At 34.5% G+C, this 24,957-nt stretch overlaps 4 protein-coding genes across 5 annotated transcripts; 1 reads left to right on the top strand and 3 right to left on the bottom strand.

Moving 5' to 3' along the window:
• Nucleotides 1-2,709: 2,709 nt before the first annotated feature.
• On the bottom strand, nt 2,710-9,658 carry LOC145601224 (uncharacterized). Its single transcript, XM_081657196.1, has 16 exons — nt 9,377-9,658; nt 9,153-9,251; nt 8,856-8,947; nt 8,644-8,744; nt 8,012-8,102; nt 7,255-7,313; nt 7,041-7,161; nt 6,450-6,515; nt 5,824-5,876; nt 5,626-5,734; nt 5,172-5,342; nt 4,870-5,028; nt 4,356-4,448; nt 3,780-3,947; nt 3,403-3,578; nt 2,710-3,287 (listed from the first exon to the last, which is right to left on the bottom strand). The coding sequence occupies exons 1-16, from the start codon at nt 9,507-9,509 to the stop codon at nt 2,915-2,917; spliced, it is 2,064 nt and encodes a 687-aa protein (XP_081513322.1). The 5' UTR covers nt 9,510-9,658; the 3' UTR covers nt 2,710-2,914.
• Nucleotides 9,659-10,100: 442 nt separating this feature from the next.
• On the top strand, nt 10,101-12,469 carry LOC145602187 (uncharacterized). The gene is made up of 8 exons (XM_081658359.1): nt 10,101-10,264; nt 10,541-10,813; nt 11,034-11,126; nt 11,288-11,432; nt 11,566-11,676; nt 11,763-11,845; nt 11,942-11,999; nt 12,185-12,469. Exons 2-8 carry the CDS (start codon nt 10,544-10,546, stop codon nt 12,262-12,264), a joined length of 840 nt encoding a protein of 279 aa, XP_081514485.1. The 5' UTR covers nt 10,101-10,264; nt 10,541-10,543; the 3' UTR covers nt 12,265-12,469.
• A 769-nt stretch (nt 12,470-13,238) lies between these two features.
• LOC145602920 (protein PIN-LIKES 7-like) lies at nt 13,239-15,815 on the bottom strand. Its single transcript, XM_081659065.1, has 10 exons — nt 15,681-15,815; nt 15,397-15,476; nt 15,026-15,150; nt 14,802-14,926; nt 14,462-14,644; nt 14,264-14,362; nt 13,943-14,043; nt 13,740-13,792; nt 13,479-13,664; nt 13,239-13,363 (listed from the first exon to the last, which is right to left on the bottom strand). Exons 1-10 carry the CDS (start codon nt 15,813-15,815, stop codon nt 13,239-13,241), a joined length of 1,212 nt encoding a protein of 403 aa, XP_081515191.1.
• A 2,077-nt stretch (nt 15,816-17,892) lies between these two features.
• Nucleotides 17,893-24,673, bottom strand: LOC145602349 (protein PIN-LIKES 7-like). 2 transcript variants are annotated; one of them, XM_081658540.1, is made up of 11 exons: nt 24,415-24,673; nt 20,726-20,953; nt 20,432-20,511; nt 20,073-20,197; nt 19,850-19,974; nt 19,523-19,705; nt 19,341-19,439; nt 19,117-19,217; nt 18,846-18,898; nt 18,575-18,760; nt 17,893-18,470 (listed from the first exon to the last, which is right to left on the bottom strand). In XM_081658540.1, the coding sequence occupies exons 2-11, from the start codon at nt 20,858-20,860 to the stop codon at nt 18,346-18,348; spliced, it is 1,212 nt and encodes a 403-aa protein (XP_081514666.1). In that variant the 5' UTR covers nt 20,861-20,953; nt 24,415-24,673; the 3' UTR covers nt 17,893-18,345. The 2 variants fall into 2 exon arrangements, with proteins under 2 accessions (XP_081514666.1, XP_081514668.1); XM_081658542.1 differs by lacking the exon at nt 24,415-24,673 and adding an exon at nt 21,083-21,258.
• Nucleotides 24,674-24,957: the final 284 nt, after the last annotated feature.

Genomic DNA, 24,957 nt, shown 5'->3' on the forward strand with positions numbered 1-24,957 from the left:
TTGCAGGTAAAATTCATATCTTAGTAGTGCTTTGTGTACACAGGTACTTTATCATTGATACAAGGCACCTAAAAAAACCCAATTGACATATTTGGTTGGTAAATTTATATAAATACTACGTATTAGTCTATAATCCACATTTTTTGAGAAAATTTAAAGGTTTAGGGGCCTGTGGTGAAAAGCCTTTAGACCCTAAGGGATACATCACGGGGTCATATAATGCCGTTTGAAACCATATATGATCATTATATGTTGTCATAAACGCCTGTGGTAGACTTGAGTTTACGAAACTTTTGCAAGTTGTGAACGGGTAAAATGACTGTTTAAGGGAATATTGGATGGTTTCACCGACCCAATTTGACTCCCGGAGGATATTAGGGATCATGGTAAACATCTCTGCAATTTTTATTTCCGGGTAAAAAAATGTCAAAAAATTACAAAATTGAAGGCTATAATTCACGTATTTTGATGAAATTTTGAGGTTTCGAGGCCAGGTGGCAAAAAGCCTTGAGACCCTAAGAGATAAATCTCGGGGTTACATAATGTCGTTTAAAACCATATATGATAATTATATGTTGTCATAAACATCGGTAGGCTTGAGTTTACGGAATCACTGCAAGTTGTGAACGGGTAAAATGGCCGTTTAAGGGCATATTGGATGGTTCCACCGACCCAATTTGACTCCCGGAGAATATTAAGGACCATGGTAAACATCTCGGCAATTTTTATTTTCAGGTAAAAAAGGTCAAAAAATTACAAAATTGAAGGCTATAATCCACAATTTTTGAGGAAATTTTGAGGTTTCGAGGCTAGGTGGCAAAAAGCCTCGAGACCCTAAGGGATAAATCTCGGGGTTATATAATGCCATTTGAAACCATATATGATTATTATATGTTGACATAAACGTCAGTAATAGGCTTGAGTTTACGAAATCACTACAAGTTGTGAACGGGTAAAATGACCGTTTAAGGGCATATTGGATGGTCCCACTGACCCAATTTGACTCCCGAAGAATATTAAGGATCATAGCAAACATCTCGGCAATTTTTATTTCCGGGCGAAAAAAGGTCAAAAAAATTACAAAATTGAAGGTTATAATCCACGTTTTCTGAGAAAATTTTGAGGATCTGAGCCTAGTGGCGAAAAGTCTTGAGACCCTATAGGACACATCTCAGGGTTATATAATGTCATTTGAAACCATATATGATCATTATATGTTGTCATAAACGTCTGTGGAGGCTTGAGTTTACGAAATCACTACAAGTTGTGAACGAGTAAAATGACCGTTTAAGGGCATATTGGATCGTTCCACCGACCCAATTTGACTCGCGGAGGATATTAGGGACCATGATAAACATCTCGGCAATTATTATTTGTTGGTGAAAAAAGGTTTAAAATTACAAAATCAAAGGCTATCCACGTTTTTTGAGGAAATTTTGAGGTTTCGAGACCCGGTGGTGAAAAGCTTTGAGACCCTAAGGGATACATCTCGGGGTTATATAATGCATTTGAAACCATATATGATCATTATATATTGTCATAAACGTCCGTGGTAGGCTTGAGTTTTAGGAAATCACTGCATGTGTGAACGGGTAAAATGATCGTTTAAGGGCATATTGGATGGTTCCACCGACCCAATTTGACTCCAAGAGGATATTAGGGACCATAGCAAACATCTCGCCAATTTTTATTTTTGGGCGAAAAAAGGTAAAAAAATTTCAAAATTGAAGGCTATAATCCACGTTTTTTGAGAAAATTTTGAGGTTTCGGGGCCCGGTGGCGTAAAGCCTTTAGACCCTAAAGGATACATCTCGGGGTTATATAATGCCATTTGAAACTATATATGATCATTATATGTTGTCATAAACGACCGTGGTAAGTTATCACTGCAAGTTGTGAACGGGTAAAATGACCGTTTAAGGGCATATTGGATGGTTCCACTGACCCAATATGACTCTCGGAGGATATTAGGGACCGTGGTAAACATCTCGGCAATTTTTATTTCCGGGCAAAAAAGAGTTAAAAAATTACAAAATAGAAGGCTATGATTCACGTTTTTTGAGGAATTTTGAGGTTTCTGGCCCGGTGGCGAAAAAACTTGAGACCCTAAGGGATACATCTCGGGGTTATATAATGCCATTTGAAACCATGTATGATCATTATATGTTGTCATAAACGTTTGTGGTAGGCTATAATCCACGATTTAAGGAAATTTTGAGGTTTTGGGGCCCGGTGGCGAAAAGTTGCAAAATTGAAGGCTATAATCCTACCCATTGTTGAGTATAGGCTGGGTTCAGATCATTGTCGGTTAAGGCCAGGTCAGTTTCTGACAACTTTATAGTCTCAACACTTTTCGCCACCGAGCCCTGAAATTTCAAAAATTCCTCATAAACTGTGGATTATATATTCTTCAATTTTGTACTTTTTGACCTTTTTTCGCCCGGAAATAAAAATTGCCGAGATGTTTACCATGCTCCCTAATACCCTCTGAGAGTTTAATTGGGTGGGTGGAAGTGTGGAACCATCCAATTTGGCCTTTAAATGGTCATTTTACCCGTTTTCGTACGAAACCATGGAGAAAAAAAAAAAAAAAAAAAAAAAAAAGCATTCAGGTTGTCAGATTGTCCATGAAACCATGAGAAAAAATAGATTCCAGCACTGCATTATCTACATTTTAAATTTCTGACTACCTAATCAAAATGTTAAGTATTGAAAATAAAAAACATAAAACAAATTAGATTAAAAAATAACTCTGGTTATAGATTCTATCTACTTGCATACGCAGTGTTTTTTTTTCATTTGAAGAAAACACTATAATATTAAAGACACAATGAAATAAATAATACTGTCAGAAATTGCAGGGCAGAAGAAAGAAACAAAATTTTCCACCTTTACCAGCTAAAACTCAATAACCTCAATGTCGACCTCTTCCTCTTCCTCGGCCTCTTCCTCTACCCCCTCCTCTACCTCCTCCTCGGCCTCCTCTACCACCTCGGCTCCTCCTCTCATAATTTGTAGGCTTAAGACCTAACGACTGAACACCCCTCTTATTACGTCGTGGATCTTTATTATCTTCATCTTCCTGGTACTTTGCTTTACTTCTAGAAACAAAGGAAATCTCTCGTGACCCTCCTCGTCCTACTTTAACATCACCATGCAAACGAGATGCTCTATGATCATCATGCAAAGCAGCCACTCTCTCTCCTAAAGGAAGAGCGTCTTCATTAGCAAGTGAGACACTTTCCAAGAACGCTTGTGCATGCCTTTCATCCTTCACTTCATACAATCTGAAGAATATGATAGAGGTTTAACAATTGTAAATAAATAAATAATTGAAGTTATTTGCTTCTTAATTATCTTTCATTCAACTCGCTGAATAAATGGGAAAAGAAATTAGCTCACCTAGGAGTCCGCGATTTCTTATCCAGCCTGCCTTCATCATCAGAGGAAGCATCACCTTCACTCATCTCATCCTCCATGATAGGCTCAAAGTGCTCATCCAGCAAAGCAGTCTGCTTCTGGGGAGCTATAGGATGTAATGCCATATATTCCTGGGAATTCTCGTCAATCTCAAATTCCTGGGCAAAGAAAATAGAAAAGAAAGGTTGTTATGAGACGAAGTGAAGCAAATTATATTGTAGCCTTCTTTTAGGCAGTCCTTGAGGTAAAACTAGCCAGAGTTACTGAATGCCAAATGAAAGTGCCACAGCAAATAAGCATGTACAAAAATTCAGTGATAAGAAATATAGAATAATGTTAACGGCATAATTAGGCAATACCGGATTCTCAAACATTTCCGCAAATCTATCATCGTTCAGTATGTCACTGTTCAATCCCTTCTTTTTCTTTGAGGATTTCTTTTTATCAGCATCATTTTCAGCTGCTTCTTCATCCTCGAGAAGAGTACGTGCGAGATGCTTATTAACCTTTGGCAGCTTCCTCTTAATCTGTGAAAGACAATAGCCACAAGAGAACAAATGGTATCAAATAACTATAAGGCAATATCACATCAATATAGCAATGAAATTAAAATTAGTTTTCTTCATTTGCAAAATGTATGGCCATGGTGATAATGTCATGACCCCAGTCCAGCCAGTAAAAATAAATTGTACTCCCACATGCCCAATAATTATTTCATATAATAACTGACAAGTTCTCAGTTCTAAAAAATTTCAGAACAAAATGGAAATGATGTATCAATAGCATTTCATTTATCACATAACAGTTAAATAGAAGAAAAACTGAAAAACACAAGATACCAGCCTCACAACCTGGCCTTGATGCTAAAAGTTTGTTACTTAACTGATGGGAATATATTAAAATAGAAGCAATGTAATTTGAATGACGAAACTGACCGTTATACGTTCACGATGCATGGCCTCCAGCTTCTCCTTCTTACGCTTCTCGATGTAAGCATCATATGCAAATGGATCCGTTATAGACTTTGCCTGCAATTATCACCAAAAAAAAATTTCAATCAGATGTCCATAAAACAAGGGGTATCCAAAATCTATTCCACAGCCAGGCAGCCAGCACAATCCAACTATAAAGCCAATGCCTATAATACGGTAAACAGGTTCAGAAATACACATTCATGCTTTTTGTTAAAAAGTAGATATTATTCCGTAAATAGGGGGGGGGGGGGGACAGCAGAAATTCAATAAAAGACTATGTCCTTTGCTTTATACCCCATGAAAAGAAATCCCACAAATTCTAATCAGGAACTCCAACAGATTCGCATACATCAAACAAGGCATTTTGAGTTCACATCAGCACATGTAAGGCTTATGCATAATAATAAACAGGTAGAACTGTAGAGCCCAACAAAGCCAAAATCAGAATACAATGGCAACATATTAGACCATCTACCTTCTTATATAACCGATAATCAATGAAGTACCCATGCATATAAGCTCTGAGAAGGTTGGTTCCGATTAAATTGGTCAGGTTAAGTCTCTCAAGTTCTTCTTTAGTTAAGAACTTGTAATCATCGTATATACTTGTCTGAGCATTCTCTTCCAGCTCTTCCTGAAAAGACAAGGCCAAATGTGGTAAGGTACTATTGCAGAGTATAAGGAACACCACAAGACAACTCAAGATATATTCAATTAATTCAAATCTCACAAACAGAAATCATCGCACAGTATAAAAGGACTAGACCAAGTACTTACAGTCAAGTTTTCCAAATAAGAGCACCACTTAGGGGCAGGCCCAAGAGCAGGAATAAAGTAAGAGGGTATATGGGTTGAATCTAGAGCCAATAACATTAGCCCAGTTTCACGAATCACACATATATCATTAATTGCACCACCTGTTGGTTCAATACTGGTCATCCCTTCACCCTGCAATTAAAGAAACATCATTTTAAGAGATATAAACAGCTTAAGCAAAAGCTGATACAAAATTTGAGATACAATTGAAGGTCAAAGCTTCCATTTGTCAAGCAACAAGCTTAACTTCAGCTCTATAGTCAAGCTTAATTTTGAGGCTACCTATTCCAGCTAATCTCAGCTTGCTGACAGGCAGCTTGCCTTCTTCCAATTTAGAGCACGCAGAAGAATAAAGGGAGAAAAAAGACTCCCAATCTTCACAAAGATAACATGTATTAAGGTGAAAGAAGCTCACCGTCTCAGGATCCCAAATTCTGACGATATGATTATCTGTGCTAATTAACTTAGGATGTTCTGAATTTAAAGTCCGATGCCACTTGATATCCAAAATTGGGCTTCCATACCTATTAGACAGGATGACAAAACATCAGAAGGAATTTTCACCTTTCCCATCAAAAATCAATAAGCAACACCGTGAAAATTGCATGCTTACATGTGATCCTTAACTCGAATAGGATGGGAAGATCGTAAATCGTAGATCAGTACCTGTAGCACAGAATAACACATATTGATCATATTGTCAAACACTTACAACAAAACTCACACATATCTTAGAAAAAACAACACATGTAATTCACTTTTGACTTGTTATGTAATTCACACAAATGTACTTTACAGTTTACACAGATGTATTCAAGATTTTAATGTAATTCACTTTTGACTTGTTATCAGAAATGACAGTTCTTCAATGTATATTACTAGTTTTTTTAGGATGCTAACGAATTAAAGCTTGTTTTAAACGCAACCGAGATCATGTAGGAAGTAAATTAGGTGCTAAAGTATTTACTCCAATGTGAATCTGGCTCTAGTTGAACAGTTGCAACAAACCTGATGAAAAAGCCTATTGTCTAAGGCTTCTACCGTTGTGGTCTAACCGTCCAAGAAATTTATAGATAATAACATCCACAATTACACATTACCTTTCATACTGATCTTGCACGATGAAAATATCCCAGCTAACCATATCCAAACAAATCAGAAATTCTAATCTAAAGGTATGCTAAATGAATTGCTCAGGGGAACAAAATTATAAAGCTGCTAAGAAAATTCATAGCTTACCTTTCCCTCACTGCTTCCTACAGCCATTTGAAAGCCTCCTTCATCATCAAACTCAATAGCAGTTACCTGCAAGTGATGCAGCAAATAGGTTGGCGGATATTCCAAACAATTGAGGTCCTAATCTAGCCACCTTACTGACTGAGATAAGAAACTGATCAAAACTGAATTCTGTATATTTATTGATTTACTAAGTTACCCGATTTTTAATACATTCAATTTATTTATTAAAAATAGGAAAAAGATGAAGAAACCCAACGTAAAACTACATAACACAAAGAGAATAATAAATTCCACATAGTTCATCACTAACATGTCTACAGCAGAGGTTTACTAAAACAAAATATGGAAAATTTTAACAGCCAAGTCCATTGTTGTAAGAGGAAGGTCCTTTTCATATACAGTTCAATTTTGAGCATTAAGCGCAGAAAATTAGATTTTGATGCATGTACAAGCTAAAGGCATTCACATTACACCTTGCAAATTAATGAATGCCAAATAGTTTAGGTTGAATTAGGGATCAAATCTCGTCTACATCATTTGCCCTTTGTTGCTCTATGTCCACCAAAAAAAATTGCCAATAAAAAATAGTACCTGACCATCGTCCTCAGCAGCAGCGACAGCATTAATTCTACCAACAGATGATCTTGCTCTCATATCAAAGCATTCAACAGCCCCATCCTCACCACCACAAGCAACTAATCCATGAAGATTGCTGATCCAAATAAGAAAATTTACAGATCTTAGAACAAAGAATGATTTGAGCGAGATGAACCAAAGACTAATAAACTACGGATAGAATCATTACCTTCTAGATACTACATTTAATCCAGGAGATTGAGTAGTAAGAGGGGCAAGAAATCGACCCTATATGGAGGAATCACATGTAGTGTTAAAAATGTGGTTATCTGCTCAACAGATAGCAAACTAGTTCTGACATCTGAAGCAATATAGAAATATATCTGAAGGAAAACTTTCTAAATTAGCAAACATCCATTTCCAGGTACAAAATTCCAAATCAATGCCCCAGTTGCTAGTGCTCTAACCAGGATAACAAGTCCAGTTCTACATCTGCTCATTTCAAAAACCAAAGAGAGATATACTAGGATATGTAACATACAAAATTGAGAAATAATCTCAGGAGAGAAAAGAATAGTCTTTAATTTAAATTGGAATTGCAAAAAAAAAAGCGAATTTTATCTCAATCGGAAAAATAAGAGCAATTTCATTACCCAACAAAGAAAAACAAATTTCGTTCAATTGTGGCCCTACCATACATGCATTTCATCTTTTAATCTTTCATGCCTCTGTAATATATCACCTTATTCGAGTCTAAACCATAAATCCGGTCTCTGAGAGAAACTTTGCAATCTATGGTCACCAGTTGTTTGGGTGATATTGATGGTAGGAAATGAAATCCATACGAGGGATTCTCCTCATTACAGATAATGGCAAAAGCTAAAGTACATTTTAAACACCAATTACAGTAATAATTGACACTGAAATTACAATGAAGCAAAGGCAGCCTGTCAACCACATATCAATTAAGGGTAATCAGAAAAAACCTGCGATAAATTTATTCTGTATAGATCTGGTGAGGAGGCAGCACAGAGCAAATCGCAAGACCACGAATCATATGCCATATCCCTTCCCATCCTATTCATAAGACGCAATGAAGTTTAGCTATATCCAACAATAACATATTAACATATGAAAGTCAATGGAAACTCAGTGATCAAGTAACTGCAATTTGTTTTCACATGTGTAGTTAAAATGATAATGAAAGAAAATGAGACATTCAGGTGATGTTCCTTCATAGAACTTCAAATGGTGATCAAAAGATGAAGGCTTAATTAAAGTGAAAGTTCCTCCAACTTCTTTTCTCAGGAGAGAGCTAACGGATGTGAATTTGTCAATAAAAGGTCGAACAGCATTAACAGAATGCAAATCGGCAAAAACTCAAATTATTGCACCAACAGTTACGTAATTAACAGAATGGAAACTCCAGCTGACTTTGCCCGTTAGAAACCATAAGTTTAGCAATGTAATTGTTATTTGATTATTTTTAATATTATTCCCTCACATTAAGATTTGTTTCTTTTCATGTACCATGCCAATAGTGCCGAAAATACCAAAATATGATTTTAGGAATTCATTCAACAAAAATGATACATGCAATTAGTAAGAGGTAGCTTACCTAGGAATCCTCACTTTATAATGACTTCCATATTTAGCATGTAGACAGATAGAGCGATCAGCACACATAAATGCAATCTTAGAGTAATCATCAGACAGCACCTGTTTCATTTCAGCCACGAATATCATCCCAAGTATGATTTATTACAACGATGTTCATATTCATATTCGATAAGCTAAATCAATATGCAAATGAAGCAATAGGAAAAGTACCTCAAAATCAACAATTTCAGAAACCAAATGTCTTTCAAACTTCAAGGAAAGTTCCCTTAACTCATACACCTTTACTTGTGGAGGGTAAATACCTATAATTGATTTTTAACAACATTAACTAATTCAATCATCAACAACAACAAAGCCTTAGTCCCGAGTCCGCTAGCATTAATTAATTCGATCATCAACAACAACAACAAAGACGTAGTCCCAAATTAATTTGGGGTCAGCTAACATAAATTAATTCGATCAAAAACGAAAATTCCATTCCAGTAATGCAATTCCTAGATGACCAACCTGAAGCAAGAAGAAATTCTCCATCAGGGGTGGCCTTGATTTTGGTGGTTGCGGTTTCGAAGTTCAAGTCCTGAATCAACTCTACTCTTTGCGAATACTCTGAACAACAAATTTTGCAAATTTAATCAATACAACTAACCATCAATACAACTAACATATTCACCAAATCAAATGATAATAGCATAAAGTATTCAAATTTCACAAAATTAAGATTGAAGAAGTACCTGTGTCTTTACGGAGAGCACGTTGTTTCTTGGGGTTAAGCCAGGTTGCAAGAGAACGTTGATGGCCGGTTAAAGAATAGACCTTGACGCCATTAATGGAGGTTGATTTGAGTGTACCTCCATGGTAAGCCATTCTATTGTTCTTCTTCTTCTGGGAAACTTTTTTCAAGTAAAAGGGTTTAACTTGATTTTAATTTTAGGGTTTTGCAGAGAAGAGGAATACTGAATACTGAATACTGAAATTGGGGAAGAAAGGCGGGGTTTTTGCTTCTTGTTGCGGAATCGCAAAAGAGTTGTGCACGGGTCGGGCAAGCCCGTGTTAAATGCTAGTGGGTTGTGCTTAATTTCTTTTTTTGACGAGGTTGCACTTAAATTGAGTCATTGATAAATCATGGTTGCGTTGATTTTTTAAATATAGTTTATGCATGGTTGGACGCCTTGATCCATGAGTTTGTATGTGTCGTGTCGGGCTTAATAGGCTCGTAGCGAATTTAGACATTTTAGAGCTAAAGAGAGTAAAATTCTAAATATTGGTTAGTCATGTTGCAAATTAAATCAAACTGAATCATAAGAATAAATGAAACCAAACCGTATAATATGATTTAGATAGTTAGGTTACGACTTAATCTTAAACCGATAACAAAATAAAAAAATGAATGAAAGGTTCCGCCTAAAAGGCTAAAACCCTTGTCGTCCTCCAAAAGCATGGACCAAAAATCGGGCCTTTAATCTTCTCCGAATAAACCCTAGCTAAAACCCCAGTTTCATTTTACCCATCATTTCTTAATTTCCGCCCTCATTTCTCCATGAACCCTAAACTTTGTTAAAATTTGTTAATTTTCCTTCTTCTGGGGTTTCCTTGATTCTGCACAGTCGCTGTTGATTACGGTACACCTTTCTCTATCTCATACTTTTATTACTCAAATTGAACTCTTTTGTATTCAAAAATTTGTTCTTCTCTGCATTTTTGTAAAATTTTTATTTGGGTGTTATTATTACTTAATTAGCACTGTATAATCTGATTATTGTTCTATATTTCGCTCCTTTGAAATTACCTTTTTTTCCAATTGGACCCATTTTTGAAAAGTTCAGATTTTTGTACTTTAATTTGTTAGAATTATATAAGCTTGAGATAATGAAATGTAAAGGAATTGATTTATGTAGAAAATGCCGAGGCCATTGGGAGTAAAAGCTGGTAAGAAAAGGAAGAAGAGAGAGGAAAAATATGATAAAGAGGAGGATGAGCAAGTAGAAATGGTACAAGAGGATGTACCAGATGCTGCCACTATTGATGAAACAGCTGAAGATGATAAGGTAGTGGAAGATTTGGCCGATGATATCCCCGGCATTCCGGTTACTATTACGGAGCAGAAGAGCCAGCCCGGGGCGGTTTTCGTGCTCGAAAGGGCTTCCCTTGAGGTTGCCAAAGTAGGGAAGGTATATCAATCAATAATCTTTAAGCTTTATTGTTTTCCATTATGTTTATTTGTTTGTGTTGTGTGTTGCTTGGATTGGATTGGATATGTTGCAAAGATTAATTAGAGGATTGGCCTAGGTAATTGTGTTGATGGTGTTTGGGAGGGGTATTGATAGATGAAAGGGAATTTTGCTGCCGTTGTTAACTGAATTCTGATGTCACATTCATATGTAATTGCAGACCTACCAAATTTTGAATTCTGAGGACCATGCCAATTTTTTGATGAAGCACAAAAAGAATCCTGCAGATTACAGGCCAGACATTGTTCATCAGGTTTATAATACAACTTTTATCTTACGATACTCTTCATTCTGTTTAATATTTTTGTGCTTCTGTTGGCATTTTCAGAAGGTTGCAAAGATGTATACTATTATTGTCTTGTGTATTTGGCCGTTTTTCTGAAGTAATTGTGACTATGAATGTGTATAATTCAGGCTCTTCTGATGATTTTGGATAGCCCCTTGAATAAGGCTGGGAGGATTCGATCTGTGTATGTAAAAACTGAGAAAGGTGTACTTTTTGAGGTTAAACCTCATGTTCGTATTCCAAGAACATATAAGCGTTTCGCTGGCATTATGTGTGAGTTGAAATTATATTGTCTTGCACCTTCCTTCTGTCAAGTTCCATGCATCAATGTAATAGTAAGGTGCTACTGAGGGCTTGACGTGTGGTTGTCTTATTCCTTAATGCCCTCTCTCATTGATCATTGCAGTGCAATTGTTACAGAAGCTGAGCATATCTGCTGCTGGCAAGCGGGATAAACTTTTTCGTGTGGTTAAAAATCCTGTCACTCAGTATTTACCTCTTAATTCTCGTAAGATAGGTGAGCTTACACTGAACTAGTGATCCTGTCTTAACTAGTGTACAGCGTTCAAACCATGCCCTGACATTCGGCTATTTATGTATCAGGCTTTTCATTCAGCTCAGAAAAATTAATTGACATTCAGAAATATGTGGATGCTGTTAAGGACGATTCCAATTTTGTCTTTGTGGTATGCATCTGAAGTGACCGAACTTTCTCTATTGTTCCATGGATATGACTCATATGAGTCAAAACTTGGGTGTCTTTTAATTGTTTGCTTGTTCAGGTTGGTGCTATGGCTCATGGAAAGGTTGATGATGATTATGTTGAAGACTATATATCAAGTAAGTTGTTGAAAACTTACTTGCATCGTTGCTAACCTATTTTTTTGAAAACCTCCTCTCTTCATCTCTTGTAAATTATGCATGCTTTTCAATTTTATTTGACAATGTGCTATACAATTTGTTCATTTGTTGCACTCTTAAATCATCATTTGATGTTATTGACAATTTACTTATTAATTTTGCAGTCTCAGGCTATCCATTGAGTGCCGCATGGTGTATATCAAGAATTTGCGAAGGCTTGCAACATAAATGGAGTGTCTTGTGAATTCCTTGCTGGGTTAGTCTTTAGCTAATAGCTACCGGTACTCTGAAATATAGCTCACAATGAACCTTTTCTTGATGAAGTGAATATGCTTGAGCATAAATCATAAGATTTGCAATTTGTATCATTATTCTTCTTATTCCTCAATACTTTTGTGTAAGCATATACTCAGTGGTATCCCCACTACTGAGTTCCTAGTGGCATATTATTAGGCTATTAGCCATATTTTTAAAATGGCAACATGGTGCATCCAATTTAACTGCAGTCCATTTTGTGAGTAACTGAGTTTGATATCGCACTACAAATGTACTATGACAACATGGTGCATCCAATTATCGTCGCACTCCTAGCGAATATGTCATAATGCACGGGTTCATGGGATACATATCAATTACAAATAAAGACTATTCTAGCAGTAGAAGTGAAAGTTATGGGGAACCTATTTTTAATTGGTTTTGGGAGGGTAAATGATTATTTGATTAAAAATAATATCAAGAGTGCATAGTTTTAAATACCGAGTATTTTGAGAGTTGTGTTTAAAGATTTCAAACCAAGTTAACCAAGTCTCCTTGTGTATCACATTATTATGACCCAAATTTGGCCATTCAATTTTATGAAGTATTATTTATGTCAACAATACATGACATTGACAAACCAGCCTTTCCCCTTGACACTCCAACAAAAGAGAAAGCTACAAGATCAGATACAGGTGTGAGTGTTAGAGAAGATAAACTTGTTCTTCGATACACTATACAGCCACTGAGGTTATGTATCAAAGCCTTGCACCAGCTCTAGAGTTGAAAGTTGTCCCAGTATAGAGTTGCATATGCACCTATTCGAATTCTTTGTCACTTTGAAAATTCTAGTTGCTGATAACTAGACAATACGACCATCTGTGACAAAAAATTTCAGGATAAATGTCTATTTCCGAGTGTTTGGTGAATCATAATAATATGCTTGCCCTTATAATTCTTTGTTCAAGATAGGATCCACATAAATATTGTGGACCAGAAAGTAAGTGCAACTGCTGCAAAAAGATATGTCCAAAGAAATATCACTGCACACTCTTCTTGTCCCACATCAAATAACTGTGCCATGGTACCTGCAACCCCCATCCAAAAACTTGTTTAATCAAAATACAAAGAGGAAAATTTAGTTGAACTCTAGTCGTTTACAGTATGAAGCAAGATTGTAAGTCTCAAGTATTGATGACTGACCGATGCTCATGGCCGGAGGCATTGTGAATTGAAGCATCAACACGAAGCTATATAAAGGGTCTGGTGGAAGGAAGCCGAAACAATCAGCAGCTTTTACTACTCCTATTCCAATCACTGGAAGCAGCAAGTATTTGACAAATAAGATTCCCATTATCACAGTTGGCTTTACTTTTGATGAGCGTAATCCTGTTCGAGCCAAGTAAATTAGTCAGAGACCGTAATCCTGTTAAAACCTAGTATTTACTCAATTCACTAGTTTACCTTGAATTAGGTTTCCACCTAGTACAAGGGTGGTACAAGGTATTGTTCCATCCCTGCAAGAAAGTTCACAAGGTATATCATATTTTAGTTCTTTCTGTAGTATTTACCTAGAATAGTATTTGATGAATAAAACCTATTTTTAATGAAATAAAATGTTATGAACTGAACAAAACAGAGCCTTCAACAAGAGGTCCAAGACTTACCCAAGCAATTTGAGACAATCTTGGATCACTCGAAGTGGAGCACCATCTCCTATGACAAGGTCCCTAAAGCAAGTAATAGCTCCAAAGGTGAGTCCAATAACCTGAAACAAAATTATAAAACTGCATAAGCTAGCTGAAAAACTACACCAGAAGCCGCTTACCTTCCCTAACTGCAGGGTTTTCTGGACTTAGGATGCAGAATTGAGTGCGGCAAATCTGTTATACTGAGTAATTAATAATTATATCCTAGTATTTGAACTTGAACCTACACAGTCTGTAAAAGTTACTGTTTATGGCTAATTGAGAGAAAGAGAGACTCACTGCACCAATAGTAGGAGGTGCCATTATTTCCTTTAAAATCTGATGTAGAAACTCTACTATCTTCTGCAAATGGAGCTCACTTTCCTTTTTAGGAGATGCCTACAAAATTTATGAAGGCCAAATTAAGTGACAATACTAATTTTTTATTTATTTTTTTTCGTAGACATACTATAAAGTATACAGAAGAAAATAACTTACAGGATGGTTTTGTGCATCATACCCATCATGCTTTCCATTGAGAAGATAAGTTTTTACATCGGCTTCTATGTCTTTGTTTGGATCCCTTGCAGCCTCCTCTACTGCGGCTATTAGTGCCTTAAACTTTATGGATGAACTCTTTACCAAGTGGAAAGTGTATGTCCATATGTAAAACCCCCCTACCTGCAATAACAACAGTACAGCATGCTAGGTGTTTCAGTGCAAAAGCATGCTTAAACCTATAATGCAAGCAAATTTATCAAAATTCTTATCTAAAGATGCTCAGATCAAAGCTCAATATGTGTTACTGAAAATCAGTGGAGGGGTTATTCTGGCATACCGCCATGGAGAAAGAGGCGTAAGAAAGGCCAATTGAAGAACAAGCAGCATGGTCATTGCCAAATGGACTGCCATCCTCATGGCAGATTGCCGGGAGTACGATCAGAACAAGGGTTCCCAGGTTTGCTGGGTTATCAAAGACCAGAAAAGAATTATCAGAAAAATTGACAATTATTGTTGAATTACTAAGTCCTGTAAAAACCTTAGAAACTGAGTTAAGTTTACCTGCTGAGCAAGAAGCAATAACTAAGCCTTCAAGGTGTAACCCAGGTTTCAGAATTTTTACTGCAATCCATCCAAGGATTCCTCCCATTAAAAACGTTAGCCCTACATTCACGGGCATAAACCACCTGCAGTTTGAGATATACCATAAATTTAGATGTAAATATAAACAACAAATGTACAATTAGTGCGCTTTTGCTGGTTTTTAGATGATTAACAGTTAGCCAAATGATAAGCTATTCGTGAATAGCCATACGCATCAACATGGATGTAATATAACAGTACATCAGTGGCAAAACAAAGAAAAAAAACAACTAAAGAAGAGCAGAAAGTCTTAAGAGACCAAGTAAGAATCGAAATTGAAGATAGCTAACCATGAAATGATGTCTTGCAACGTTACAGTCTTGGCAAGACTTGCAAACATGAGTGCTGGAGTGAAAACCACGTACACAATCTGCATTTCAACATTTGTTTTGATTTTTCATTTCTTGTACATATTCCTCCAAACACTAAAATGTATCTTTATATGTATCACATATACCCCTTCTATATTCCTTTGATAAGGCTACAATTTAGTTACTGGAATGAATTCCGATCCATGTATGAAAAACATATGAATATGTACGATTACATAAATATATATAGTCGCGGCACTTACCTTATTCAAGGACCTCCTAGCATCTGCATTCAAGAGATTACAGTACCCTGTTGCCAAAAATGCTCCTAACCCACTGATTATCAGCACTTGCAAAATGGGCATTGATGACACTTCAAAGAGTGACAACAAACCCATCTTCTTCTAGCTTCTTCCCTTTACTTGTATTTCTCTCAAAAACTTCCAACTTTCTCTGTGTTTTTAGAATGAATGAATAAAAGTTAGCAAGAAGTTCAGTAATTCATATCATTCAATTCTTCAAATATATTAGTAAATGAAGAATTTTGTCACAAAACAAAAAAAATGCAAATACAAACTGACAATCTAAAGTCTCACAAATAATACTCTTTTGTTGCAAATGACAAAAAACGGAGGTAATATATATACGTTAAATACACTTAAGAAGGTCTCTCTCGACGAAAAATAAAATAATGAGGCAATTTGAATCGCATCTTTGTCCCAGACCCAATAATTCGATCTACCATAGTAGTAGAACACATGTTTTAGTCAAAAAATGATGAGTGTGTGATCTATCATGCTTTAAATAATATACATTCTTTTTGTTAGATTTCGGGAAAACTCCTCAATCTCGAGTGTGTACCATTGATCAAAATATATAGAGTTTACAACGCTAGGCCTAATCACGTTAGGAATCCTAGATACGATAAACATAAAAATATACAAATAATATATCCTAATATGTGACAAATATTATCCTAAGTATAATATCTATCACACCCCCGCAGTCGTAGCGGGAGGAGGTCGTACGCTAAGACTGGATCTAAATTCCAGAAATAAATCTCGTGGTAGGCCTTTAGTGAAAATGTCCGCAAACTGATATCTAGTAGGAACATGTAAAACCCGTACTTCCCCCAAAGCAACCTTTTCTCGAACAAAATGAATATCCATCTCCACATGTTTGGTGCGTTGGTGTTGTACCGGGTTGCCAGAAAGGTAGATAGCACTGACATTATCACAATAAACTATAGTAGCCTGCCGCAGAGGACAATGTAACTCAAGTAATAAATTACGAAGCCAACACGCCTCAGAGACAACATTTGCAACGCCTCGATATTCCCCGATAAACATAAAAATATACAAATAATATATCCTAATATGTGACAAATATTATCCTAAGTATAATATCATTTCTTTTGACTGAAATAAGAAATGATGATTATAAAATACTCCACTAGTCCACTTCAAAAGTTCAAAGTACTTGTTTTTTGTGTTTCATGATATTATTAATTCTTATTTGAATATTTGAGCATGCATGTGGAGTACTCCATTCGATCTGTTCCTCAATGTACATTATTGAACAACAATATACTTGCTTTATGTTAAATTACATAAATAATAATCAAATACTATTTTTAAACAACACATCAAGACAAATTTAACTAATAAATCACACATGATTATAATTTTTTTAATAGGCACCATTATACTATACCTAGTACTGCGTATGATAAAATCTTCCAAATAAATAAAGATAAAAATTTGGAGTAATTCTCATTTAAGTTAAATTAAAAATAAATTTTTAAAAAAAAAACTATTTTAAATGACACATCAAGACAAATCTAACTAGATCAATCGTTAGTATATATAATTTTTCTTACGACGAGTATATTTATAATAGAATCTTTCAAATTACTAAACATGAAATTAAACTTTGGAGTGAGTATTAACTATAGCTAATGTACTTATGAAATATGGATTGAGTAGGTTAATTTGGTAATCAACTCCAATCCCTTGAAATCAAGGGAGTAGGTCCTAGTTCAATCCTTAGATTCCTCACCTATCTTTTCTCCAATGGTTTTAGAAGCTTGCTTGTAATTTTAAATTACTTTATACCTCTGTTTCTTATTATTTGTAATAAAGAATCTTTTAAATTTGATAATCGACTAACTAATGGAGCATATGAAAGGTATTAGCTAGGCTTATTTTAGCTCTACAAAGCTAACTATTACCTTAGCAAATAAAAAGGAGAAAAAAAAAATTGACAGTAAATTAAACTAGTCAACTGTTAAGTTGCTCTAATAAAGGATTTTCTCATCAAACATTAAAATTAAATGCTCTTGCAATAGAAGTTAAAGTAGTAATTGGGGAAATTATTTTTAGTTGGTGTTGATTGATTATGGTAGAGTTAATTTTTTAAAAAAATTCTCAAGCATGCATAGTTTTAATGATGAAAGTGTTTAATTGGAGAGAATAGTTTTTAACCAATTCCTAGTATATAACATAAATATGACCCAAATGTGGCGTTCAATTTTACAATATGAAGTATTATCTATATCAATGATACATGACTTCAATAAATCAACCATTCCCCTCTAAAAGAGAAGGCTACAAAGAATGATACAGGTGTGATTACAGAGAATCACATATGCCTTGACAAAATTGTTCTTCATTACATATATTATAGCCACCGCGTTTTTGTATCAAAAGCTTGCACTGGCACTTGAGTCCCCGATATTAAACCGCGATGTAGAGTAATATCATAATATGCACCATTTCGAATTCCCTGTCACTTCGAAAATTTTAGTTGCTGAGGACTTCATGGACCATCTGTGACAATATTTTTCAGGACAAATGTACAATTCTTTGTGATTGATGAATCATAATATTATGCATTTATGCATTTATGCTTGCCCTTATAATTCTTTGTTCAGGATAGAATCCACATAAATACTGTGGACCATAGAGTAAGTGCAAGTGCTGCAAATAGATATGTCCAAAGAAATATAACTGAGCACTCTTCTTGTCCCACATCATATAATTGTGCCATAGTACCTGTAACAACCAACCAAAACAAACAGAAAATTTTAGTTGAACTTTCTGAAGTAGACTTGCTATGAAGCAAGATGTTAAAACTTAGGACTTAGTTGATGACTAACCGATGCTCATGGCCGGAGGCAATGTGAACTGAAGCATCAACACGAAACGATATAAAGGGTCTGGTGGGAGGAAGCCAAAAGTATGAGCAGCTTTTACTACCCCAATTCCAATCACAGGAAGCAGCAAATATTTGACAAATAAGATCCCAATTATCACAGTTGGCTTTACTTTTGATGATCTTAATCCTGTTCAAAACAAGTAATTAGTCAGAGATTGTAATCCTGTTTAAATGGACTGTTAACTCAAATCATGTTATATATATTAATTTACCTTGTATTAGGTTTCCACCTAGTATAAGAGTGATAGAAGGTATTGTTCCATCCCTGCAAGAAAATTCATAAGGTATACCATAGTTTAGTAGTGTTTTTTTTTTTTTGTAATAAGGTTTTGTTCTCTTCAACGTAAATTACTTAAGCAGAATTGAACTCATTTTTTCTGAACTGCACTTGTTTTTTATGAGCAAAACTTATTTTTGCTGTAAACTGAATTCTATAAGCTGAACAGAACAGAGACTTCAGTTGTAAATTTCACCAAAACATACCCAAGCAATTTGAGGGAATCTTGTATCACGCGAAGTGGAGCTCCATCTCCTATGACGAGGCCCCTCAACCAAGTAGTAGCTCCAAAAATGAGTCCAATAATCTAAATCAAAAGTATAAAACTGCATAAGCTAGTCGAAGGACTACACGAAAAGCCACATACAATGCTATTTCACCATACAAAGTGTGTAAAAGTTTATGTTTATAAAGAGAAAGAGGGACTTACTGCACCAAGGCTAGGAGGTGCCATTAATTCCTCTAATATTAGGTGTAGAAACTCGATTATCTTCCTCCAAAGGGGCTCGCTTTCCTTCTTAGGAGATACCTGATATGTTTATACAGGACAGTTAAAGTGACAGTACTATTATTATGTTCTGTAAACATACTATACAGAAGAAAATAACTTACAGGATGGCTTCCTGCATCATACCCTTGACTCTCTCCATTGAGAAGATGGGCTTTTACATCAGCTTCTAAGTCGTCGTTTGGATCCCTTGCAGCCTCCTCTTCTGCGGCTATTAGTGCCTTAAACTTAATGGATGAACTCTTTACCAAGTGAAAAGTGTATGTCCATATATAAAACCCCCCTAGCTGCAACAACAACAGCATGCTAGGTGTTTCAGTGCGAAAGCATGCTTAAGCCTATGATGCAACCAAATTTGTCAAAATTCTTATCTAAAGATGCTCATCAATATGTGTTACTAAAAAATCAGGGGAGGAGCTATGTTGACATACCGCCATTGAGAAAGAGGCGTAAGAAAGGCCCATTGAAGAACAAGCAGCATGATCGTCGCCAAATGGACTGCCATCCTCATTGCAGATTGCAGGGAGTACGATCAGAACAAGGTTTCCCAAGTTTGCTGGGATATCAAAGATGAAAAAATAATTTTCAGAAATTCTGACAATTATTGCTAAACTACCAAGTCAAATAAAAAACTTAGAAACTGAAATTTGTTACCTGCTGAGCAAGAAGCAATGATTAAACCTTCAAGGTGTAACCCAGGTTTCAGAATTTTAACTGTAATCCATCCAAGGATTCCTCCAATTAAAAACGTTAGCCCTACATTAACGGGCATAAACCACCTGCAATTTGAGACGTACCATATATTTAGATGTATTTATAGCTCGAGTTTGATTTGCTGGTTGTTAGATGTCTAACAGTTAGCCAAATGATAAGCTATTCGCGAATAGCCATACCACGCATCAACATTGATGTGTAACAACAGTACATCAGTGGAAAGTCGAAGCAAAAAACAACTAAAGAGGAGCAGAAAGTCTTAAGAGATCAAGAAAGAATCGAAATTAGAGATAGCTAACCATGAAATGATGTCTTGTAACGTTACAGTCTTGGCAAGACTTGCAAACATGAGTGCTGGAGTGAAAACCACGTACACGATCTGCATTTCAACGTTTGTTTTGTTAATTCATTTCTTGTACATATTAAATCAAGCTAGAAAGTACACTAAAATGTATCTTTATATGTATCCTACACTCGCCTTCTAATAACTTTCTTTGATAGGATGACAATTTAGTTACTGGAAAGAATTCCGATCCATGTGTGAAAAACAAATGAATATGTACGAGTACATAAAATATAGTCGCAGGACTTACCTTATTCAAGGACCTCCTAGCATCTGCATTCAAAAGATTACAGTACCCTGTTGCCAAAAATGCTCCTAATCCACTGATTATCAGCACTTGCAAAATGGGCATTGATGCCACTTCAAAGAGTGACAAGAAACCCATCTTTAATTATTCTTCTTCTTCTTCCTTTTTAAATTCTCCTCAAAAGCTTCCAACTTTCTCTATGTTTGTCTAATGATGCAACAAACAAAATTTCTGCAAAAAAGTTCAGTGATGATCTAATTCAATACTTAAAAATTTTGGTTAAATACTTTCTTAAATATGAAGGGTTTTTTTGGGGGGGTCACAATAACAAAGAAATGAAAATAAAATGATTGAGCTTACAAATTGGTGCAAAAGTGCAAGAAATTTCCTTTCTAATCCATATTTATAAACTTAGCTATCTTCTACGTAATTCTTTTGTTATTTTTTGTTGGTTCATGAGAAATTTCAAAAACAACAAATACAAACGAGTTTGTATGACTCTAGGAGCTATACTAAAACGAGGGCAATTTTTTTATATATAATAAAGAATACAATTAGGAGACCCAAAGAAAGTATACTCGTTATAATGAGTCAATTGGAATCGATTCATATCTTTAAGCCAAATTGGTCTATAAATAATAGTTGGAGAGCATATCTTATTATCTTATACTAAGTAGATAAAAATTAGAGAATATGTGATCCATAATTGGATATACATCACATATTCAAACAAATTCCAAATGTGTTTCAAAAAAAAAAAAAAAAAAAAAAAAAAAAAAAAAAAAAAAAAAAAATCCAAATGTACACTTGTACCATTGATTTATCACACCTTTATATTGGTTGAAAAAAATTTAGAAAAATAATTGGTGCGTTTTCTTTTAGTAGGCCCAACTGGTCAACAACCTATTATACCAGGTTACCCGAACACATATCAAATCGTAATTGGACTAAAAATTACTAATAAAAATTAACAATAATGATAGAGGGATCTGAGTAATCAATAACCAAATTCCGTCATTTAAATAAGTTTGATGATGACTAACCACCAGTTATAGACAGGAATAATAACACTTAGCCCCAATATTAATTACGTTCATTCACATTGTTTAGCTAGTTCGTCCAGTGTAATTACAGCTCATCATAGTTTATTAAACGAGTTTCATACTTTTTTAGTAGTTGGCCAACCAATAAACAAAGAAAGTTGGATCCAATATTAAATATTGGTCAATAATCAAGAAAAGAACAAGATCCATATATCTACGTCTACAATATTGGCGGCCTTGATCTGATTGCACAACTCCAATAATTTAACCCTATCCAATTTAATTGGCTTTCGTTTTCTTTAGCGTACCCTAAAATATATGCCATAGTATTCTTTAGTAGTGACTGATTGATTATTATACATGCCCACCACGTCCATATATATTCCTCTACAGTTTTCCAGAACTTAGCTTGTTGGACCAACGATGTCGACTTGACCTACTCTGTAAGGTAATGTCATCGGTAGTGTGTATGATAGATCGTAAGTTCAAACCCACCAACCCTCCCTCATTTGTAATGCGTTTGTGGCTTATTTGCATAAAATTATTTTTTAACAAGTAATGAACTCACTACCCTTAATCATTTGGATTGTAATTTGTGAGTTAATCAAAATAAATAAATGAAATTACTACTTGTATATATCTTACTCCATGTTGCAGAGTCTATTAACAAAAGCATTTAGTATTTCTTTCCAAACAATAATAAATAACTATGGTTTTTTCCTATATAATGACCTATATGCCCCTATATGTACCATTTCCCACTTGTCTTAATTTATGTAATTTTTTTTTCCCTTAAAATACCCTCAATATGGCCCCTACTTTTTTCTTCTAAATTATTGCACTAAAAATGTGCAACTAAATAGAAAGGAAGGTAATGTATGCCCAAAAAACTTTCATTTTGAAACAAGTTGGTCAACAACTTGGCCAATAGAGGCATAGAGCTATCATTGCAAAATTACATACTCCGTATTCCTTAACTCAAAATTTACAAATTCAACATGTACAACGTGAGTCTTTCCAAAAAAAAAAAAAATCGTATATTATGAGACTAATCGAGCTATTTTATTTGATTAACGATAGCACAATTATTGACCGTTGTAACAATTAATTATTGACCGTTGTAACAATTCTTTTACTTCGTATAAGGAATAACCCTAACCACACAATGACGGGTTTCTTAATGTTTCATTTTCTTATCTTAAACAAAATACTCCACTGAATTTGTTTTTGGTAGGAGGGAGAGACTAGAGGGTTGTTGGAGGAAGTATTGTTTTTAAGGATAAAGATGATTCTACGTCGTCAAAAGTTGTATTTCATACATATCCGAAAATAAATTTTATTCCACGTAAGCCCACTAAAAAAAAATAGCCGCATGATAAGCATGTTTTTATAGAACAGCATGATTAATACTTGATCGAAAGTTTTCTCCATGAATTTTTGTTGTTGTTGTTATTAGAACGAAAAAAGATGCGTAGCCAAATTCTTATACGAGTAGTTTCATAATCACTTAATTAAATCAATGTGACTAATTCTCACTCACACTAACTATTAATCCGAATTAATTAGTGTATGTGACTAATATATTGTAAATGACTAAATGTACTCTCTTGTCTGAATATTTTATTTCAAACATCTCAATTTTAGAATTAAACTTTAATAATTACTCCGTAGTCCGTACTAATTAACAAATATTATTGGGATCTTAATTTCTACTCCGTATTACACATTTTCTAATGTAATTTTTGCGTTTTAGTGTAACTTTTATGCGTTTTAGTGTAACTTTTGCGTATTTTATTGTCACTTTATGACGGACGTTCAGTAATTTACTGAACATCCGTTTTATTTAAAAGTTTGTGTTTATTTAAAAGTTTGTGTTTTCTAATACTCCGTATCAAATTTTTAGACCGTAATTATGTACTTTGTACTACGTAAACATACATATTTAAATTTATTGGACGAAATCGCTATAAAAACAGCATGTAAAACAACAAGGGTCAGCTTAGTATTAATTAAAAGTAATTCATCAAAATGACAATTGTCTTTCCTCAAAAAAAAAAAAAAAAATGACAATTGTCTTAGCTAAGTTCTCCTTTCAAAATAAAAGCTATGCTAAGTTCTGTTTAAACAAAGATAATATTATTGGCCAAAAAAAGAACGTTACTTTTTTTTTGGTGTATAGGGAGCCACGAGAGCGGGGTGAGAATCGATCTCAAGACCTCCTGAAATCGGGAGGGAACCTCTAACCACTTGAACTATCCCTCACTCTCAAAGAACGTTACTTTAAAAGTTAAAATCTTATTATTTGTTTTCCCAAAAAAAAAAAAAAAAAAAAAATCTTAAATTCGTAATCACATAATTTCATCTATTGCGTTACGAATTAAAACCATTAACAGCAAACAATTTGCAGAATCTAATCATTTTTAGCATTATTTAGTTAGCTGGTTTATACCTCGTTAAACAAAACCGAAAAAAAAAAAAAAAAAAAAAAAAAAAAAAAAAAAAAAAAAAAAAAAATAGGAAAACGCAGCACACCAAAAAATAAATAAATAAATAAATAAATAATGCATAAAAACATAAATGCCTCAATTATCAACAAGCAAAAACTGATAATCAAGCAGAAATAATTTTATTAAGAAGGAAAATACGAACCTGTATACACGAATCTGCACAAAAATAAGAATTGAAATTGGCCTTCAAAATTTCATGTCATTCCTATGTATTGGGGTTGGAATTTATGATAGGAAGAAGAAAGAAGATAATAAATAAGAATCGTATATATATATATATATATATAGTAGTATAATATATGATATTGGGTTATGTTAGAGATATAAGATATCGGAAAATATATCTTATATCTCTAACAGGTTATGAATTATGAAATTTAAGTTTTTTGGAGGTGGAGAAAACAAAATTGAGAAAGAAAGCTAAAGACCGTGGAAATAAAATGCAAAGACACGTATATATTCCAAAAAATTGGGGTTCATTATTATTAATATTACCTTTTACAAGTATTTTGTACGAGTATTATTTTGTAGCTCTCTAGTTGTCGCTAGTTGGAGTTCAAATCCAACCAAACATTTTTTTATAACTTTATTTATTTATTTATTAGTTTTATTACGAAACCTTCTCTAATTTTTTATTTTTTTTTTCGTTTATTAGGCTTTTGTTTGTATTCTTTAATACGGAGAA

This window comes from Chenopodium album, chromosome 21 (assembly GCF_948465745.1).
Source record: "Chenopodium album chromosome 21, dcCheAlbu1.1, whole genome shotgun sequence".
Lineage (NCBI taxonomy): Eukaryota > Viridiplantae > Streptophyta > Magnoliopsida > Caryophyllales > Amaranthaceae > Chenopodium > Chenopodium album.

What these genes read in the sequence shown, in the direction of transcription:
- LOC145601224 (XM_081657196.1), bottom strand. Translation starts at nt 9,509, where the DNA reads ATGGCTTACCATGGAGGTACACTCAAATCAACCTCCATTAATGGCGTC. An exon ending in TTAAATGTAGTATCTAGAAG is followed by an intron (nt 7,162 to 7,254) that starts GTAATGATTCTA and finishes TATTTGGATCAG; the next exon opens with CAATCTTCATGGATTAGTTG. An exon ending in GAATTTGGGATCCTGAGACG is followed by an intron (nt 5,343 to 5,625) that starts GTGAGCTTCTTT and finishes CTTTAATTGCAG; the next exon opens with GGTGAAGGGATGACCAGTAT.
- LOC145602187 (XM_081658359.1), top strand. Translation starts at nt 10,544, where the DNA reads ATGCCGAGGCCATTGGGAGTAAAAGCTGGTAAGAAAAGGAAGAAGAGA. An exon ending in GGCCAGACATTGTTCATCAG is followed by an intron (nt 11,127 to 11,287) that starts GTTTATAATACA and finishes TGTATAATTCAG; the next exon opens with GCTCTTCTGATGATTTTGGA. An exon ending in TGTTGAAGACTATATATCAA is followed by an intron (nt 12,000 to 12,184) that starts GTAAGTTGTTGA and finishes TTAATTTTGCAG; the next exon opens with TCTCAGGCTATCCATTGAGT.
- LOC145602920 (XM_081659065.1), bottom strand. Translation starts at nt 15,815, where the DNA reads ATGGGTTTGTTGTCACTCTTTGAAGTGTCATCAATGCCCATTTTGCAA. An exon ending in CACCTCCTACTATTGGTGCA is followed by an intron (nt 14,044 to 14,263) that starts GTGAGTCTCTCT and finishes ATTTTGTTTCAG; the next exon opens with GTTATTGGACTCACCTTTGG. An exon ending in AGGTGGAAACCTAATTCAAG is followed by an intron (nt 13,665 to 13,739) that starts GTAAACTAGTGA and finishes TGGCTCGAACAG; the next exon opens with GATTACGCTCATCAAAAGTA.
- LOC145602349 (XM_081658540.1), bottom strand. Translation starts at nt 20,860, where the DNA reads ATGGGTTTCTTGTCACTCTTTGAAGTGGCATCAATGCCCATTTTGCAA. An exon ending in TTACAAGACATCATTTCATG is followed by an intron (nt 20,198 to 20,431) that starts GTTAGCTATCTC and finishes CTCAAATTGCAG; the next exon opens with GTGGTTTATGCCCGTTAATG. An exon ending in AGGTGGAAACCTAATACAAG is followed by an intron (nt 18,761 to 18,845) that starts GTAAATTAATAT and finishes TGTTTTGAACAG; the next exon opens with GATTAAGATCATCAAAAGTA.